Source organism: Protomyctophum bolini, assembly GCF_963924005.1.
Source record: "Protomyctophum bolini genome assembly, chromosome: 20".
NCBI lineage: Eukaryota > Metazoa > Chordata > Actinopteri > Myctophiformes > Myctophidae > Protomyctophum > Protomyctophum bolini.
In genome coordinates, this window is record NC_137881.1 from 15,379,519 (window position 1) to 15,401,664 (window position 22,146).

The 22,146-nt window shown below is 40.7% G+C and overlaps 1 protein-coding gene across 1 annotated transcript; it reads right to left on the bottom strand.

Moving 5' to 3' along the window:
- Positions 1 to 1,779: 1,779 nt before the first annotated feature.
- trmt44 (tRNA methyltransferase 44 homolog) lies at positions 1,780 to 21,322 on the bottom strand. The gene is made up of 11 exons (XM_080791753.1): positions 20,792 to 21,322; positions 20,043 to 20,160; positions 19,110 to 19,329; positions 18,925 to 18,993; positions 17,346 to 17,453; positions 16,326 to 16,397; positions 14,740 to 14,846; positions 14,198 to 14,381; positions 10,472 to 10,832; positions 2,850 to 2,966; positions 1,780 to 2,585 (listed from the first exon to the last, which is right to left on the bottom strand). Exons 1-11 carry the CDS (start codon positions 21,129 to 21,131, stop codon positions 2,338 to 2,340), a joined length of 1,944 nt encoding a protein of 647 aa, XP_080647879.1. The 5' UTR covers positions 21,132 to 21,322; the 3' UTR covers positions 1,780 to 2,337.
- Positions 21,323 to 22,146: the final 824 nt, after the last annotated feature.

A 22,146-nucleotide genomic window follows, 5' to 3' on the forward strand; every position in this document is an offset into this window, starting at 1 on the left:
CCATACTGTTTTACGCCCTGCCCCATCTATAAACCTCACTGGTGAATTAGGCAAGACTTTCTCTTTAGCCCATAATGTCTTACTTACCGGTATGTAAAACATGACCCACCTCTTTCCAACCCATTCTTCTAGTCTAAACTGGCTGCAGAGTTAAGCAATTGTAAATCATACCTAAATGCATACCTGACTAACTACCTCACCCACTTTCAAAACAAATATGGGTAAATGCTCCTTGCCTCCTTCTACAGCACCGCCACCTAAGAGTGGAATGACCTGAACCCCTCCCTCAAAAAATGCAGATCTTTTAAAACAGGCCTGAAAATCCACCTTTCAGCAGGCCCAAGGGAGAGGAAATGATCACTTCCCTTCCTTTTCCCCCCTTTCCTGTGATATTGATTTTTTGTCGTTTTTGTTTTACCTGTGAGATATATATATATATATATATATATATATATATATATATATATATACACACACACACACACACACACACACACGTCATGTCTATGGATTGATTGCATAGCCTAAATGGAAACAAGATAGACCGCAATAACTATTTTTTGTGCTATTCCTGAGTGTTTGACTGTACTCTGTTGCCATTTATACATTTCTGTCTAATAAACTATCCGGTAAGACGCCTGAGGGCGAGAAGCGACCTTGCCCTAAAGGAGTGTTTAATTTTACACTCTCAAGAGTTAATTTATTGTTAAACATCTGCATTTCTTCATTTACAAGAAGTTATTTGTTATTTTGATCAACGTTTGCCAACAGCATGGAATTGTGGACAAAATCTTATCCAATGACAACTACATTTTTGTTTTGGGTTTGGGAATGAAAAGGTTTGAAAACCACTGATATAGAGCAAACAGCTATAGTAGCAACAATGTTGCAACCTTGGCCAGTTCTGTGACGTAACTGAAAGATACCTAGACAGACAGAAGGCAGTGATTGTCCCCCCCCCCCCCCGCCCTCTAGAGATGCCACCTCTCATCAGTCCACTGTGAGCCTTGAGTGGTGCCTGTGTGACTGACATTTGAGCCACAGGGTTACTCACAGCTACTCCTGCATGGGAGATAAACACATCAGAAGCGGGAAAACGCTGCACTTTGTACCACCTCCACCCATAATAAAAATGAATGGCACCAACATTTAGCCTACTCTATTTCATTCTCTCCTCCATACCCTACCATACTGCTTCCTTCCTGCTCCATCTATGAACCTCAAAGCACTCGGCTGTGGGGAATTACCGGTACTGTACAACTAAATCATGTAGGTGTGAAGTGCATTACACAGACATTTTGACCTTTTGCTCCATTGGACTCAGCAGGCTACACACGGCACCCGAGTGACAGTCTGTACTGTAAGGGTAGCACTGACACAGAGGACATGTGAAGTGAAACTCTTCCCTTGCGTAAGTAACTCTTAAAGTTAAATATTACACAACTTATAATGTAAATAGAAATTACACCCGTGTGAAGTGAGGAGCGCTCTTATCATTATACATAATCTTATGAACAACTGAATTTATGTGATTGGTTAGCCGATTTGCTCGTCTACATAACTCTTGAGTGTAAAATGAAACCAAATGGACCTGTATGGGTCAAGAGTAAAAGAAAAATCACACCTGTGTGAACCAAGTGGTTAAGATCACGATTCTCACACGATTTGTCTTTCTTTAGTCTGTGGTTGCTGAGCATTACCTACATTCAAAATGTGGCACCTGTGCAAGACTGATGATAAAACAAGGTTATTGCTCAGTGTGAGAAGTCAAAACACACTTTATTATCCTTTTTATGCCTCCTGAAAAGCACATTGAACTTGCCATTGTTTAAGAAATATGCTATAGGCCTACAAATTAACTTATTTTGCTTACTCGAATAATTAACTTCCAGCAGTTAATTTAATTTATCTTACAGGTCGAAATGTCATAGCATTGCTGCAGACTGAAAAACATAGTCCACAGTATGCAGCATTATTTAACCATGAGACATTAGCTCTCAGAGCGGTACTGTACACATTTCCATTGGCTTTCAATAACAAGGCAAATACTCTAAAGCAGTGGTTTTCAACCTTTTTCATATCAAGACCATTATTTATTCTGCATGAGCCACGGACCAGATTTAGCCTCTCAGACCCAAGACTTTGAATATTTTGTTGTCGTTGCATAAGATTTTGTCGACTGTGTTTAACAATAATGTAACTCTTGAGTTAAAGATCTAAGGGTCCATGTGGTTACCACCAACTCTCCATTTAGCTGGGGACCACCTGGAACCCACTCAAGGACCACTGGTTGAAAACCACTGCTCTAAAGTCCAAAGAAACGCATGAATGAATAAATCAAAGGACTGAGTTTTTCATCTTTTTCAGTGGTTTGGTGGAGGGTTGCAGGTCATCTGCTCCATGGGCGAAGGCACACTCTTGAGCCTGTAGGGGGCATCCTTGAGGGTGGTGGCTGTGGAACCAGCAGCATCGAGTTTTCAGAGCGCCGGGGCAGCCAGAGGTCTTCCGCTTGGTATTTGGCCTGGCGTTGCTTTTCTTCTTTAATGGCGACCTCCAGTCTCGTATATAGACCGTCCCTCCTTCCACTGCAAGAAGGACAACACGATAACTGATGTTACAAGATTTTACAAGAACAACTCAGGATAAACATGAATAAAATAGACAGGATAGAACTTAATGTAACGTTAATTTTCCCCTGGCAAAGGGACAGAACAAATCTATTAAAATCAAAGCCATCAAGCTGACATTGGACTCATGCCATACAAGTGAATTACATTACACTACATTAGAGATGGCAAGCAACAATCTCAAAATAGTTTTTAAGTGGTTTTAAACGGACTTGCACCTACCTCTAAAGACCTGATGGTTGTTCTTCAGGAGGGTCTGGAGACCTCCACATTCCTTCTTCAACACCTGCAGGGTGTCCTGCTGGAGCAGCTCGGCCACCTCTCTCACAGAGAGACTGCCTGACAGAGAGATGAGATGTTCAGTGGAAAGTAGACAACGTTGAGGAAGGCCCACTAGGCCGAAACGCGGACGTTGTCTGCTCGTCAGAGGTAAATATCATGTGAAAAGGACATATGAGTACTGGCATTTTCTTCTATCAGTGGGAAGTAGCCTATGGATGGAGGGAGGCGGGAGCTGAGATAATTAGTATAATTATAAGGTGGTCATTGTTGATATATAAATCACAGACAGGGTGATTTATCTATAAACAATGACCACCAGCCATACATTATCCTGCTTATTACACGGCTACTTAATACATACATTAAAATGTACCCAAAAGTGACAACAAATAGTATTTCCTTACGGTAATGAAAGTATTCTATGTTGGCCCCGCAGAGTCGCCTCCGAAACAAGGAAGTGAGTGTTGATCAAATGGAATACATTTCCGGGTACTGCATCGTCTATTTCTCTCTTCAAATGTTTTTCAAAAACATTCTTGAAAGCAACGTTTAGTTAAATGACATTGGGTGTTTGTTTACATGGCTGTCATTTTTGGTACAGCATCAAATGCAAGCTGTGAAGCCAGGTGCTCCGAGCCTTTGATTAGACAGTGGTCTGTTATAGAGCAGACAGAGCGGTCTGTTATCAAGAAATAACACACCGCTGAATTAAGTGATTGACCAATCAGAACCAAGCATTCAGCCAAGCCGTGTAATAAGATACGATAACATGAACCTTCACTGGATTGAAGGGAATCCAGGTGGTACGCAGGAAAATTATGGAAAGTTGGTAACTGTGTGTGTGAAATGAGTGTGTAAAATGAAACCAAATGGTTTCATTTTACGCTCTCAAGAGTTAAATTATTGTTAAGCATCTGCATTACTTAATTACACAATTAGAGAATGTAGAAGAATTGTTAGTTTGATCAATGTTTGCCGGTCATCTCCTAATGGTACCACAAAGTGCTGCACAATAAATCGAAGATCTAGATTCAGACACCTATGCGATCTCATTTCTACATTTGAGCGAGAATCGTGCAGATCTAGTTGGCTGTCCAATTCCTTTTAGTTACTCTTATAATTTAGCTAATTGCTACAAGAGAGAGACTTTAAGTCAAGCACTTTGAAGTTGTCTGTTTAAAGCCAAATTAGTTTTTGGCTTTTCTGCCTTTATTGATAGAAACAAGTGAAGATTTACAGGAAAGAGGGAGAGAGAGACAGGGGGAGACATGCAGCAAAGGTTGTCATGAACAGGACTCGAACACGCGACAGGCTGTCAGGCCAGAGCCTATATACAGTATGTGGCATAGCCTGGACCATTTGGCCAGCGGGCGCCCCACAGGTGCCACATTTTGAATGTAGGTAATGTTCAGCAACCACAGACTAAAGAAAGACAAATCGTGTGAGAATCGTGATCTTAATTCTTGTGGAGGAACATCGAGATTCACATTTGAGCAAGAATCGTGCAGCACTAGTACCACATCAATACAGCATGGAATTGTGGACAAAATATTCTTTAGTCTTGGGTCTGAGCAGGCTGAAATATCATCAAATGGTGGTCCGTGCCCGTGGCTCAAAGGCCAAATAAATAATGGCCCTTGCCTTGATGTAGAAAAAGGTTGAAAACCACTGTTTAATGGTCATGAAGTGCCAGGAGCCTGGGTGGCTGGCTTGGCTCCAGGATGACACTGCTATGCCCTAGGAGTCTTACAGTACGACCAGCTGCACAGTACGGGTCAGTTCAATGCCAGTCGGTGTGTGCTCCATTAGACTCGCTGTCATAACAGCAGGAGCATTGCACCCCTCGCGCTCCCACCGGCCATTTGAGCGCCATGAGTCATTGTTGTCACTACTGTAAGTGTTTGCCTCCCACGGCACAGTAAATTTAGATAAAAAAGTGTATTGCACCTTACTTCAGTACACACACACACACACACACACACACACCTGTTTAAACTGTCACAAACAGTGGATTGTGACCGCATCCATGGGTCATGGATTTTAAAAAAATCAAGGAATTACAGGAATAAAAACTACTGCAAAAACTACTCACACTTGTGTGACGTGAGTGGCACTCTTATTATACATCATCATACATAAGAGATGACACCTATGCAATCTAATTTTGTGAAGAACCGTGCAGGACTAGTTGGCTGTGTCCAATTCATTGAAGTTCAATCATATGTTGTTTACTTTTCTTTCTTTTTTTAATATAAATATTTTCAGGAAGAAAATGAGAATCGTGTGAGAACCGTGATCTCAATAATTCTTGTGGAGGAAACTCAAGATTCACATCAAGAAATGTTTGCCTTTTGATGCCTTTTGATGCCCATGTGTGTTGTGTTATCCTGTGTATGTATGTGTGTATATATTTGTATTTATATATATATATATATATATTCTTTCCTAATGAATACTGACTGTATTGTGTACGGTATGTGCTGCTCGCCATTTTATTTTATTTGTTTGTTTGTTTTGTCTTGTTTCTGTGCTTATAATTGATACCTTTCATGATTCATCTACTGTATGTGAAAACGTAAAACTTCAATAAAAAGTTATTTAAAAAAAAAGAAATGTGCAGCACTATACATCAGCCAATCTCACACATTCCGTGCTATACAAACACAAACACGTTCTCAAACACACCTAGGCCTACACACAAAAAACACTCAAAAAAATCTGAATACACAGTAGGACTTAAGTGGTATTCATTATATTTTCAGTTTGGTCAGTCAGTCAGTTTGGGTCCCGGCTGGGGAAAAAACTAATTTCTCTTTTGGGTCTCAAGTGAAAGGGTTCGGGAACCACTGCATGTTTCTCACTGGGTCCATTTGGTTTTATTTTACGCTCTCAAGAGTTACATTATTGTTAAACATCTGCATTACTAGTTAATTTACAAGAAGTCTACACAATTAGAGAATGTAGAAGAATCGTTATTTTGATCAAAGCTTGCCTGTTATCTCTCCTAATGATACCAACATCAATACAGCATGGAATTGACAACAAAATATTCCATAGTTTTGTTTCCGAGAGGCTAAATGTCATCAAATGGTGGTCTGTGGCTCAAATGCTGAATAAATAATGGACCTTGGCATGAAAAAGGTTGAAAACCACTGTTTTAAGCAGAGGAATATGGTACAGTTTAATACGTACAGTAGCAGCAAGACTTTCCATCCCCCGTCTGCTTCAGGTGGGGTTTTGTATTTCTGGTATGCCTCCCAGAAGGGAATTCGATCTGTATTGACCTTTGGTTTGTACAAATGACAAACTCCTCTTCCTTCTCTGACATATTGAGAGAGTAGAGCATCTCTCAGACTCTCACCATGTAGTTTGTAATGCTTCTTAGGGCTGTCATGAAGACTCATGATCATGAAAGTTTACTGGCCCAGTATTTGTCAAGGAAATATTTGCGATTAACGATTTGTGTCGTTGGCATTTGGACACTGGGAACATACATTTTAAAAGTGCATTTCCGTTTGGCTTTTTAAGTATCATAAACAAGGATTTCACAGGGCGGCAAATAACTTAAATAATACAAAATAATGGCTGACATATTCAATAATTTATACTTATATACTATATATATATATATATATATATATATACTAAAATAAATCATAGAAATAGCCGATCTACAAGTTCACCTATTTCCTATATCTTTTAAAAATGTATGAACCTTTTTCAATATGGAAATTGATGTGACAACTATGAAAACTTGAAAAGTATTCAAAAATATGCGTGATTATCTCAGAAGATTGCGATCAGGCGATTATGTAATAAGGTAATTGCCGCCAAAACATGATTTCTAATGCTTCTACATGTTCAGTTTCATAACTTTCATACATGCATAACATGCATGTATGCATAGACCATACATGGGCTAACTGGCGGCCCCCACCTTCACTTAATGCGGTCCCAAGGTTAATATCAGAATACTGATATTATTGATTTCAGCCGTTACAATTCCAAACATGCAAACATGAACCGCTTTAATTACTTCAGTACTTACTGTACTGTAACGGTCGAGAAATGAGTTACCGTGTGGGGGTCCCTCTACTGTACCCCCGAAATCACGTAATGGGTGCTAAAAACTCAGCTTCCCATCATGCACCTGTGCACAGTATGAAGCTCAACTTCCCACTTTGTCACCTGTTGGGTACTCTAAACAGACCTACTGTAGGGACAGACAGACACACAATGCTGTTCCTTGGAGTGGCTGCACCACTCAAAAATAAATAAATAATTATAATTATATATATATATATATATATATATATATATATATATAAAGGATTAATTCAAATATAGCAAAAATAAAATAGACGATCTACAAGCTCAAAACAGTGTGACGTGTTTTGAGCTTGTAGATCGGCTATTTTAGCCTGGCTTCAAAGTTGCCCATCCCTGATATAGACCGACAGGTTACAACTGACCCATCAGTTACAGTGCACTTCTCCCAACTGGTGTTACTACTAATGACTACTGACATGGGACAATAGTGGTTATTGCAAATACTACCTAAACATCTTTGGCAGATAGTAATACTTAGTAATACTAAGTAATACTTTTCACACAGCAAACGGCGATTGCACTGTTGTAGTCCCGGTTTAAATACTGTTGTCCCACACCAGATTTAGAATAAAACTTCCATTCCTGTGTCATGGCAGGTATAGCGCAGCTCTATAGTGTGAATCAGGGCAGACGGGGCAGACGTACAGCCCAGACGCCAGGGAACTCAGGGCCTTAATATAATATCGATACATCGTTTAGAGCTGCCCTTTACTGGCTGCAATGTTAATGGGGATTAATGGCAGAAGGGCAGTATTGACAATGTAGGCTCTGCCTTGAACTAAGACCAGGCACGGACGGACCATTATTAATGGCTTGGCTTTGTATACAGTCAAGGTGCTGAGCGGTGTTGCCCCTCGGCACAACGTTGGACACAGCCAGAGATTGATTGCCTGTTGGGAAGCCTCGAGTTTCCTGCTCACGCCTATTCAAATTCATGCAAAGTGGAGATGACTAAGTAGCTCTAAAAATGCAGAGATCACACCAAATTCCACCTAACAAATCACACAGCACCGGCCATGCTGTTAGTCTTAACCCATTATGGGCGGGAACCCCTTTTGGTGTAAGCATCATGTTATGCTAAAGATATTGAAAAATAGCAGATCTACAAGCTCATAGCGTGCCACCACGAGCTTGTAGGTCTGCTATTTTTGAAAAATCGAAAGAACGACATAGAAACGACGTAGAAGACATTTTTAGAATCTGATCTCAGGTCAAAGGGTTAACTAAAGTTAGATCACACAGCAACGGCCATGCTCTTAACTATACTAAAGCTACTGTAAGTGTAGCTATGACATATTGACAAAACTGCTACAACAGTCATTAGTCCTAGGCAAAGATTATACAGTAAAGTGACTGTGATTAAAGTCCCCATGAATACCAAAGCCAAGATGGCCCAGGGGCACACCACGCACTAATTATTTTCTGTTTTTCGTTTCCTGTGAGCGACACGATGGGCAACAAGAATAACCCTAGCTTGCGGTACAGTCCAGTTTGTCCTGAATCTGCCCTTTGTCGCTAATACAGCGACACATCGTGTAAATGGCTGGAATACCTCCATACAAATGCATAGTCATGCATAAACCATGGACGCTGTGCATTATTCATCTCTATCCTAGATTACAGCACCTCGTCTCCCTTCATTCCTTTGCCCTCCCTCCCTTCATATTCTCCCCGTCTCTAATTTCAGCCTTGTGACAACCTGACAGAGAATTTTCTGTTTTAATCACAGTAGATCCCATCTCCTTATCTCATCCACCATCATTAGTCATTAGGGTGTGTGTGTGTGTGTGTGTGTGTGTGTGTGTGTGTGTGTCAGAGTGCTACGTACATAGGCGCTGAAAAAAGTGTGGGTGGACCATCATTAGGGTGTGTAGTGTGTTTGTGTGTGTGTGTGTGTGTGTGTGTGTGTGTGTGTGTGTGTGTGTGTGTGTGTGCATATTATTTTGGAGCAAGCAGAGCGGGAGGTGACTTCCACAGCGTGCATTAGGGTTCAAGGCGGGGTCACCCTGTCGCTACGAGATTAAGAGATGGAGGCAGGGAAAGAGATGGAGGCAGGGAAAGAGATGGAGGCAGGGAAAGAGATGGAGGCAGGGAAAGAGATGGAGGCAGGGAAAGAGATGGAGGCAGGGAAAGAGATGGAGACACGGAAAGAGATGGAGGCAGGGAAAGAGATGGAGGCAGGGAAAGAGATGGAGGCAGGGAAAGAGATGGAGGCAGGGAAAGAGATGGAGGCAGGGAAAGAGATGGAGGCAGGGAAAGAGATGGAGGCAGGGAAAGAGATGGAGACACGGAAAGAGATGGAGACAGGGAAAGAGATGGAGGCAGGGAAAGAGATGGAGGCAGGGAAAGAGATGGAGGCAGGGAAAGAGATGGAGGCAGGGAAAGAGATGGAGGCAGGGAAAGAGATGGAGGCAGGGAAAGAGATGGAGGCAGGGAAAGAGATGGAGGCAGGAAAAGAGATGGAGACAGGGAAAGAGATGGAGGCAGGGAAAGAGATGGAGGCAGGGAAAGAGATGGAGGCAGGGAAAGAGATGGAGGCAGGGAAAGAGATGGAGGCAGGGAAAGAGATGGAGGCAGGGAAAGAGATGGAGGCAGGGAAAGAGATGGACCAGTGGTCCTTGCAGTGGTCGCCAGCTATAAATTATGGAAAGCTGGTAACCAAATGGACCCTTATAGATATTTAACTCTTGAGAGCGTAAAATGAAACCAAACATTTGGTCAAGAGTGAAATTATTGTTAAACATCTGCATTACTCAATTTACAAAAAGTCTACACAATTAGAGAATGTAGAAGAAGTTAGCCCATGTACTGTATGCTCTAACCGCTACACTAGGGAGGCCAAGAATCAACTATTCTTTTGAGAAGTACGAATATATTCGTACTCCCCAGCTATGGGACGTTATCTGCTAGGTACGTATATATTCGTACCCCGCAGTATCCATATATAAGAGCAGCTTTTGACATTGGTCCAGTTGCTATGCAACGCCTCCGTCACCACACACTATGGGATCTTATGGGAACTGCTCTCCATTTACCTTGGTTACAAACAGGATTTTCATAACTTGGAATCTACGAGCGCTGTCCTTGGTGATCGTCATCCATCCAAAGTTTGGATGAAATTTGTGTCATTGTCTCGCATCGCTCCCAACATGTAAACATTTCTGGCGAAAGGTAAACAGTGTGCGCTAATGCTAAATGATAGCCAATTGTTTTAGTATTTGTTACAGTGAGTGTGTGCATGGGGCTACAGCGGGGAGGAAAATGATTATTTTAAAGTGAACGCAGGCACTGGCATAGACATTTATGCTACCAGCAGCACAGAAATAATTAATATTGTCAAGCAAAACGTCATAATCTTTTCAGTGACAGCTGGCGTTGAGAGGAAGTGAGGGCCAAACGTTACTGTGTTAGGCACAAGAAATCGAGACCAATTAACTGGGAGTTCTTCCTACCTCCTTGGTTCCACGAGTTCAGAGAGTCCCCCTCCTCTCCATCATCCCTGGTCAGTCCCAGTAAGGCGTTGGCGACCTGGAGCACCACAGCGTCTATGAAATCCCGGGGGAGGGACGCACAGTTCCTGACAATCTCCACTCGGTCTCTGGGCTGGAAGCCGACTCCCCAGATGTTCGCAGAAGTCCCGTCGGTGACGGCGTCGTCATGGCGACTGCCTCCAACATCGCCCTCAACATTTGACCCTTGACCCTGCGTGTTCCCAGAGAAGGTTTGGCGGCTCTGTATGTAACGAGCTCTCCGGTCCTCTGCCTTTGCTTCTTTGGGTAGATCATAGTTCCTTGACTTCCCCACCAGGCACACCTACAAAAAGTCACAAAAACACAGTGATGTGTGATGGAAGAAAGGGCAAAAAAAACTATAAATAAATAGTACATTTTGATAATCTAAAAATAACAATAGCAAAGCAACCATCTAATTACCATCCATGTCTGGGTGTACTATAGTTTCAATCAATATATCACAGTAGTATCAAATGTTTTTCCAACTATATATATATAAAAGTCACAGATTTGAATTCCAACGGCTTATACTTTTATGAAAAACACATTTAAAGTGAAATATATAATATTATCATATATTTCAGACAATTAACAATATATTCTGGGAAATATGTGTTTATGTAGCCTTGTGTAGCCACTAGCCAGCCTTCAATCTGACTTTGCAATACATATTGCCCCAGGAAGATTGAGTCTGGTGTCGCTCAATTGTGTGAGTACTTCGGCAGAACAGCAGTAGTGGAGGACAAACCAGGGCCCAGTATGCAAATGATAGGGCGGGCTTACCAGGCTATAACCAACCAGGCCCCAGTATGTGTCTGTGACATAGCGGGCTGCGCTGCTCTGATTGATTGTAGGTCTAACCAATTGAGATCTTTTTGTAACCAAAAAATCTAAACACTGAGGGGAACCATACTAATATCCACGCAGTGATATTAGTATAGCTACGCAACGCTAGTGTTTAACTTGTACCAGTGAATGATCACAAGCCATAAAGCAGCCCTTCTGGAACAATAAAACGTGCCGTAGTCCTTATATCTAGTCACAATCCTAAACTAAACGAGGTACAGGCAGACAGATGGGAAGTGAGGCAGGGATGGCTCCGGGTAGAAGACAGAGTCAAGCAGTTGAAAATGGGGCTGACTTTCAAAATAGTAAATTCAGCCCTGCCCTCTGTGCCCTCAGTCCCCATTTACTTAACCGATTACCTCACAAAGGTGAGCAACTCTCACAGCCACACTAGAGGGAGTATAAATAATGATCTGGTGCCACACACGTATAGAACAAATATGGGTAAATTCACTTTCCACAGCACTGCCACTCAGGTGTGGAATGCCCTGCCCCCTTTCCTCAAAACAAACAAATCACTGGCTTCCTTTAAAACCGGGCTGAAAAATCACATAGCAATGTCAGCGGGTCAAAAGGAGAGAAGATGACTGCCCAATCTCCCTATACCCCCCCCCCCCCCTCCGAGCGATTTATTTGGTATTTAGATTTATTTAGCTTTTTTGGTACTTACACCTGTAAATAATTTTCATGTTTTTTTTTTAGGTATCTTCAATTAATGTCATCATTGTATTGTGAATGAATGCATTGGGACCCGAATGGAAACAAGACCGCAAGGTCTTTTTTCGGTGCTATCCTTTTGGATAAATGTGCTTTTGACTGTACCATGTACTGTTTTTGCATTTGATATTGTCTAATAAAAAATAAAAAATAAAAAGCTGTGCTTTATTTCAAAGTAGACACTTACCCAAAACTACATTTTAATATTAATTACATTTCAATATATTAGCTGATATATCATTCAACTGTTTTTTCCAATACACCTGCCTGCGTAGTGAACCTTCTGAACTTGCTTGCATGAAAATGTGAAAAAGATATTTATTAATTGATGTGACCCCTGAAGGAGGAATTTGTTTAGACCAGTGGCCAGTAGCTAGACGTAATGAATTGGTATTATGATTTTGTGGATTATTTGTCAACAAGGTTGCAACACCCTTAAATGTTGTATAAAATGAGCAATATATTTATTATGGTTTGGCGATTAATTGGATCTACTTTTTAGGTACTTTGATCAAGCGCATCAGTCCCAACCATAGGGACTCGGAATCCCCCATACCTAAACAGCAGATCCACAACGACAGGTGGTAGCTGGGGTGGAGGAGGGTGAGCAGCAAATGTTTAAGCAGACAGCAGCGCAGCAGTATCAGTTATTCAGTATGCAACAGCAAGCAAGCAGGGATGAGCAGTGCAAACTTCCAGTTTAACGCATTTAGGCCTGACGTCGAAATAAATAAACTTTCGCTCTGAAAGAATATATATTCAAAGATTTGTGCCGGATTTTTACGAATTTTCAATAGCTAAAAAGTATAACATAATCCTTATATAAAACACCAAAAGGGGTTCCCGAGCCGGTATGAAGATGGCATGAGTGTGTGATTGGATGAAGTGAATCATGTGAGTGAAAATGTGATGCTGAGGCGGCCCAATGAATGGCCGCCGGCAACTGCACTGAGTTTCCTGATTGAACTTGCTCTGCGCATGTCTGTGACAGGCGCGACGTTCATGTTCCAGAGTGCCCCCATTTTGGGCGCACATGCCCAGTGCAAGTAACAATGTTCCTTAGTCGCATCAGTGCACCTTACATTTAGCAGGTCTGTCTATGTGATGCTGCCGCACATACGAAAAAGTTCAACGCACCAGTGCAATCAACTAAAAGGTTAACCTGGAGCCCCAATATATAAAATGGGATAAAACATTTTACATTTAAAGGGATAGTTCAGAATTTTAGGTTGTATGAAATACATTATTATAGTGGTTTCAACTATATTAATTGATTGCCCGTGGTGGGAGTTCTGCTCTGGTTTTAGTGAGTAGTTCCGGTCATTTTGTGGGGGGCACAGGGGGCCATGCATTAAAAGTAAATTAATTTAAAAAACTAGCATAATTTGTATTGTTGAGCTATTTCTACCATATAGTGCAACTTTCGTTAATTTTTTACCCCTATATCACACGGAACTATGTTTTTTGTGTCCATATCACTACGCCCAAAAAATTGTTCCATGTGATAGAGGGGTCAAAGTTGAACAAAAGTTGCGCGAATATTTTAGAAATAGGTCAATGATACAAATGACGCTAGTTTTTTGAATTCATTTACTTTTAATGCTTGCCCCAGTGCCCCCCACAAAATGACCGGAACTACTTAATATCCACCAAAACCAGAGTAGAACTCCCACCACAGGTCTCGGGCATTCAATTAACAAATGTACTGCTTATGACAGAAGGTTCCGCCAGTCAGAATCCAACCGGCAACTGCTTCTGTCATAACGTTCCGTCTGATAAGCTTTATTATTGATATCAAACCATCTTTTTTTTGGGCTTGGCCTTTCTTTCTTTAGCGATCCTAGACCGGATTGCGCAAACGCGTTGCCGGTCACCTCCCTTTATACAGGCTGACTAAAAAATGTATACGTATATACATATGTTACCTTTTACCCAATCAACATTCAAACATATCTTAATTACGTCACCATCAATTGCCAATTATAACCATGCATACCATACATACATACCACCTTCGGTCCAGCCGACCACAGTACGAGCGCGCTCTGCTTGCTCAAGTAATAATGCAGCTGGTAATTAATTGATTTAATCAATTCTTCTTACCCGTTTAGTAGATGGAATTCTGAGGCAGTCTTCGTCAGTGTTGAAGCCACTAGCTTGGCTAACCTCGGTGATGAAGTCTATGTACTCTTTATACTGGGACTTCTTACACTGACGTCTCTGGTACTTCCCATAGAAGTCAAAAAAGCAGCAGGGCAGGACAAAGTATCGGCAAGTGTAAGATGACCTGCCAAATTAAATCAAAGTATGAAGACAAAACAATCTGAGAATAAACAATTGTTGTTGTGTTTCCAAATCTGTCATCAGTTAAGTCAGCTTGTTAAGACTCAGAACTGTATAAGCTTCAACAAATGAAGACCATTTCATTGGGAGAATCCACCACTTCTCTCTATTAAGACGAAACAATCTCCAAACTAAGGCTTAACATCCCCACCAGGTGGAGGGCATTTGAAGTACACACACACACACACACGCACGCACGCACGTTTCACCCTCCTCAACCCGAACAGCAATATTAGTCCAAATTGGATAGATCAGCTAGTGCTTGAGAGGCTGAGTGAGATTGTGTCTGCTTGATGACTTGCCTGGCCGCTATGATAGGGATCCACGGCGTGAGCTCATCAGAGTGGTTCCCAATCAGCCAGTCTGCAGCGGGGAATAGGAACCCGTCGCCAGGAGTGATTGCCTTTTCCTGAAATAGCAAAGACCCAAAAAACACAAGAGCTCCTTTAGATCAAGGAGAAACACACAATTTGACAATGAATCACTTGGTCAGAAACTGATTGTGACCTGCTGGCGCTACGGCAGTATGGAATCATGCTCTGCAATCTCCATCAAACCTTTAATGACATGAAGAAGGGCTGGGCGAAAAATACCAATTTATTTCCTTAATATCGACATTGTGACGATAACGTCAACTCTTTCAATAAACATCAAAAACAGCTAAACTATCAGATTTACAAGCTGTGTTGTGAGCTCATAGATAGGCTATCTTTGACCATTTCTGAATGCATAAATAAATGCTTAATTGATTCAAACCAGGAAAAGACAACACTTAGGGAAGGCCATATTAAGATATTACGATGTCCAAAATCTCAGACGATATCTAGTCTCATATCATGTCGATTTAATATGTTGCCCAGCCATAATAAAAAGCATGCATATCTGAAGTGTAGCATAAATAAATAGATATAAAACAATGTATTGGGAATTCACTCCATCGCTAGCCCAAACGTCAGCCTTACAAAGAATAGAGGTTAAAAGGTCCAAATTAAGTTTTTTTGAATGATTCAAATTTGTATTGCTTTTTCAGTTTAGTCACAATGGAATAACTGAGAATGTACATAAAATAATCAATACAAACAATTAAGACAACAAATGAAACAAAACTAGACAAGAATGAAGTTTAAGGACAGTGAGTCCCTGTAAGAAGTAAAGTAAGTAAGTAGCCTTCTGCCCAGACTAGAACACAGTCAATAATGGATGACTGGGAGTGGGTACAGTAGCAGTCAGCAGCTTGTTGTCAAATGAAAGATTGAAGTCGGAAGGCAGAGGGGAAAAGTACAGCATGTCCCTATGCACACAGTCTGTTCATTTAACTCTGAGAGCTAAACGTGATCAATAATAATGAAACCTTCCGTTCTGACTGTAAATCAAAGTGCACATCCATGTTGCTCGTCACATATAAAGAAAGAGGTCAAAAGCAGTTTAACAATATGTTCTAAAATGATACGGTACCGGGCCGGCACATATACTGTCAATCCCAGTATAAGTAAGTTACAGTACAGTAGCTCAGTCAGTGTATTCAAGTTGAAAATCTGGACTAAATAAAAAAATACAAAAGCATCAGTGTCATTTTTGCACACTAGAGCTGGCTATTCAAAAATAGCTATTTTTGAACATTTTTGAAAAATCTTGAAAGCGTTTAGGAAAATCAATAATTGAATCATTTTGAATTACTGAAAACTACTGATTTAGAAGACCTTTGTAGAATTGGCCTCAGGTCTTAACTTAATGGGTTGAGACAGGAGATTTAAAGGAGCCATTACACTTGCCATATGACTCATGTTCACAGTTTAATATAATGATAATGACTCGCTCATTAAATGCCTGAATTAGTCACCCATTAAGCCGTCATCTCCCACCTCCTGTCCTACTGAACTTCTCTCACCTCCAGGAGGGTTTGAGGGCCATACATGTCCCAGATCTTCCTCTTGCGTACGTCGATGCCCTTTCCAGGGTGCTGCAACACAAGATGCCATGACGATCAGCACTAAATTAATTGCCTCATTCAACCGGTTCAGTGCTAGCCTCATCCACACTCTGCCGCTCTGTGTAATGTCAATGATCACTGCCACAGTTTCTGATTAGGCATATAATGCTGCCGATTAAATATTTTTTAGATGTATATGAAATATGAATCCCCTCACCTGGGCCGTGACATGCCCATGTCATCGGCCAAATCCACCAGTTACTATCGGGCTACTTAAATAACCTCTGCTTGAAGGGTCGGTTTTCCTACATGGCCTAGGCCTGCTTTGTTATAAAGATGGCCTGTTTAACAGAGCAAATCTACCCAAAGAAATTCAAATTGCAGTAACTGAATAATGTGAATACCGGTATATAAATAGTATGCAATATACAGTATATTACAATTATTTTCACAGCACTTTTCATACATTGAATGCTCAAATTATATTACATTTCATAACACAACAAAAACAATAAACTCATTCAGCAATCATTCAACTGCTACCATAAACACCTGTTTTGACACTTATCACAATTATCTCTTGTGTACATGATATACAGACAAATACATAAAGGATGCATTACCTTCTGTTAACACAAATGCAATCATTTATATGCATTTATTTTCCAGTGTCCTATATATTGTACAGTTTTCCATTCAATATTGAGGACTTGTGCAACTAGTTTTTCATGTTGTTCATTCATTAATTGTAATGCACCAACATCACGAGACAATTTCCTAGGATGTGCAACCCCACAATTAAAATGTAAACTATTTAAACCCTATATACACACTTCCTTGACAAAATCTCTTTCCCACAATAGACAATCTGCAAGCTCACAACAACACAACGCATTGTGAGCTTGTAGATATGCCGTTTTCACAGCATTGTCACCCATTAAGACATTCCCAGAATAGTGACACCAGAGTTCAACATACCCCTTCATTACACAGTATGTGAACCAGGAGGCCGTTTCCACAGCCCAGGTCCACGAATGACTGCTTGTCAGTCAAGTCCTTCTCTGCTCGCTCCTCTGCCCACAAGACCTAGAAAGACAGAACCAGATAATTGCATTACATTGTGACACGATTACATTTTCTGTGAGCTTCAGCTTATAGATTGGCTATTCTCAAGCTAAGATGTGTAGTGCATATGACTATATGTAGTGTAGATATGTAGAAAAAATAAAAGGTACTAAGTATAGAGCCCTGGTGGACTCCAGTCAACCGAGTATAGTGGTTACCGGTAAGTTATTTACCTGTTTTGCAGAACGTCTTTCCACCAGTATGTACTGTGGACCTTTACCCCATTAGTAAGGTTTTTGTTTGTTCTTTAGTTTTTATATAAATTGATGTAAAGCATACACATGTTCGAGTTATAACAGCTTACCGGTAAGCCTTTTTTCGAAAGCTAATTCATATCCCAAAAACATACAGTAGCTGCTGTTAAAAACGGTCTTTGGTCACAGCGTGAGTGCAAGTAATATAATACTACTTTTCTAGGTGAATAACTAAATATTTCTCTATACCTCTTTTCTTTTCATATAATTTTCTGATAAAAAAAACAACGAGGGGCAAATGTAAATGGGGAACAAGAAATTGGTGAGATAGCATAGAAATTTCATAGACATAGCAGACAATACCAGTAGGACGCCCTAAAGGGCGAGGTCGCATGCACACATCCGCCTAGGTGACGGCAGACTACTGGGCGAGCGCTGGTGCTTTGGCATGGGGGGGTCAGATCAACATATGGAATTCTGTACTGGCCATATATTGAGCGTGTCTTGAGTGTACAGGTTTTGATGAGGTCTGGCCATATGGAGCCTGTCTTGAGTGTACAAGGTTTGATGAGGTCAGATCAACAAATGGAATGATATTTTGCAATAAGCTAAATAGTCAAATACACAATTGCTTATTACTTGCGCGAGCAGAGCGCCGCAAGTACTATTTTCGGCTGCGTATGTCGGTGACACCCCTCGGCCAATCAGGGATTGTGAATTTTTGCTGACACCCTCGGCCAATCAGGGATATAATAGTGGATATCTGGAACCGGATTTATATAGTCATATAACTCAGACGTTTCAATAACTTGGTTGAGGTAAGTTGCGTGCTCTGCTCGCGCACAAAGGCCATTCATGGCCAACTTGTGTGTGAAGCGCAAGTTGGCAGCTCGTTAGAGTGCATTTCTAGTTTTAGCTGTGGTTGAAGGTTTTTGTTTGGCTGCTTAATTAGTAGTAGCTAGATGGACTATGTTGATGACTGTTGGACATGCTCATGTTTTCAGGCTACTCTTCAGCTGAGTGACAAAACAAAAGCTGGAGTTGTTCTGCCATAGGTTAGCCTCCAAATTAGTTCCAACTTGCTAGTGGCACTCTCAGCTTCAATTTTATAACGTTCCAGTTCCAAATTGTCATTGACTTTAAACCAATGCAATAATCTTTGCAAACATGCCTAAAATATTTGTATAAAACTATATTGTTTGGGACTTGTAAGTGGTACACTGTGGCCTAAAACCCACCAAGAGATATGTAGCAATAGCAACGTCTTCATAGACAAACTTCTCCGGATCAGTCACTTCAGGCCAAACCTAGGACATAAAAATAGAAGCATTCAGTAAAAGAATATGATGACAAAAGACATTTTGATAAAAAAATATATATTAAAAAAAAATAGCGACAGAGCTTTTGCACAAACGTTGAGTACCTTCACCATGTTCCTGTACTGGTCTTTAAGTTGCTGGTACACAACACTGTACTTCTCCACAGGCAGGAGAGAAAGCGTGCTCTTGAACTCACTGGCTCTACTTTCAGTTGCCCAACGCCCCAGTTTAGGCAGGAGGTCTCTGGACAGCCAGGGCAGCTTGGGGTAAGCCACTCCATCAGAAAACCACTCGTTCGGCCTGAAGACATGAAGCTCCAAGAACCTTCGGGTCAGAGGGCGAAGGTATATACGTTTAACTTCTAAACCAAATCTCAAACATTTTAAAATAAGAATAATAATAATGTACATGCTAGCGTTCAAGTGGTTAAACAGAAAGCATGCCTGAAACCAGTACAGAAAGTCTGCAAAGGAGAAATAGTCAATACGCATTTGCGTATGGTGCAAAGTGTGATTTTTCTCTTCAGTCAGAAATCTAATCTAAATCTAAATATGAACACATTTATTATGTCAAAGTAAACGGTTTTAATATGTGTGGAAGTGTGTCTGATGATTGATCATATGATAATGATCATATATTGTTCGTTTCATTTTGATACCGGCATTGACATGAAAACGTTGGGGAACCACTGTGTTAATGTGAAATAATTAAATTAAATTAAAGTGAACCATCAATTATGCAGTCACACTCACTGGCAGTGGCAGGCTATGATCTGCACCTTTCCCATGCAAATTTGTACTTTGTACTTTGTGTTGAAGAGACTGAACGCCAATTAACTGCTGCCCGACCCCGGGCACTGTTCAATAGAATCTATTCTAATTTCTATCTATTAGGAGCAGTGGTGGGTATCTGCTCCTAATAGATATAAATTTGAATGACTAGATTCAGAAGAGAAATGCCATCATCTATGTGCAAATGTAATGTACTTGCCCCAAACCCCAAGAACAACTACTGATACGATAGTATTTTTCAGTTACCATTCCTGACAGGCCTGGTGGAAGAGGCGGATCTGATAAATGTTGTCGGTTTTTTGAGACACGTGCCCTTCTGAATCCTCTTCAAAGGGAACAAATGTCACCCGTTGTCTGTCAAAGTCTAGAAAGGGAGATTGGGACAATGCTTTAGTCATCCATTCCTCACACAACATTTAAAGATGGAGTGCCAAAATGTTTGTGTTTTTCATGTGTCTATGAGGTGACAGTACTTCATTAGACACCCTGGAGTCGTTTTTATGTGCAATGGTGTATTAACTTTGTATTTAGGGTTCCTTCCTGGAGGCTGAACCCTTGACAGTCAAACGGGCCAATGAAATAAACAGTAATATAGTAACTACAGCTGTGGGTGCAGCTTAAGTTCAGGTGGATCACCACCTACCAGGCAAACCAGGCATACTTAATGAACTGGTGGGCGAGTCCACATAAAAACATGATTTTAACAAATACAGTACACTTTTTGGAAAAAGTTATTCCTCCTTATATTATAATAATACCTGATGATCATTTTCGGGTGGGAAAAAAACATGGTACTCCATCTTTAAAAATGCTGAATAAAGGCAGCAATACTGAGATTCACTGTTACAAACATTGACTTATTTCTCCAGCATCAATATTTGTCAATGAATGGCCTGGCCCTCATTGTAGAGAAAAGATAAGTTACTGTATCTTACATCCATTGTGATAAATAAATACATATAAAATAAATGTAAAAAAAAAAAATAGATACCTACCTTTGAGTATAATTTCTTTGTGCAGATTTGAACCATAGCAGTTCACTTTAGGAATTAATGTTCTTTCACTAGAGGACCAGACGCTTTCCTCCTTTGCAGATGAAGAAGGTCCACCTGTCAAGAAGGACAGAAGCTCATCTCTGTGTGAGGTCCAGTCCACTAGCAGACATCCCACTGCTTCAGTGTCCACATCCTTAACCTCGGTCACTTTGGCTCCACAAAGGCGTTTGTTCACAACATGAGGTTTGTTTATCCACACGTCGACGGCTGACCAAAATCCGTCGGGTAGACCCTTGTTGCATTCTCCGGGAAATAATTGTATATCAAAGAGTTTGGGCATAATTGTATGATATCATATCACACACTGATGTGTGTCTACTCTAGAGAATTAACTTGGGTAATAATAAAGTAAATGGGGTTAAGAGTATAGCTAAAGTCCATAGGTAATAAGATTATTCCAGTAGATATTATCCCAGTAGAAATAATCCTTTTTGTTTTTGGATGATAGTAAGTAGCCCACTAGCCACTATAGCCAGCCACTATGACTATAGCCAGCACAAGCCAATGTCGCTTGGTGATGACGTTTACAGCAGAAAAAGAAAGTATGCAACACCTTAGTGCAACACCAAGAGCAAACAGTAGAGTGTGCTATTGTTCTTAATCACGGGACTGTTATTCAGAATTGTATCAAATGAAAGATCCGAATATTTCAGTGGCATCCTTGGCTTGAATACCATCTTCCTTTCCTCCTCCCAGACATTTTTTTAGTTGACAAAGCTCTGTAGATTGAGACAAAAACGTAATAGTAAAAGTATAGTACTAATAACTTTAGTCTTTCTTTAAACCTATAAAGAATAGGTTCAGGAGGAGGCCTTTAACTCTAACCAGTGGTTTTCAACTGATGTTGACCCACCAGGGACCACCATCCTGGCTGATTTTGACCCAGGGACCACCATCCTGACTCCTACCAGATAGGAGAGAGAACAAGCACATGTTGATAAAAAATAACAATTAGTTTATACATTCTCTAATTGTGTAGACTTCTTGTAAATTAAGTGATGTTGATGTTTAACAATAATTTAACTCTTGAGAGTGAAACCAAATGGACCCGTACGGCATGGTATGGGTCCATTTTGCTCATACAGATTAATTGGTTAACAAGTTAACAACTCTCCATCATTTAGCTGGGGACCACAAGATCACCACATGGAACCCCCGCAAGGCCCACTGGTGGTCTCCTCTCCGGACTACTGGTTGAAAACCACTGATCTAAACGCCCAACATATTAGTTCTAATATAAATCTCTCCCTTTTCTGCAAAATGTTAAATCAAATTGCATCCAGGCCTACCTTTAA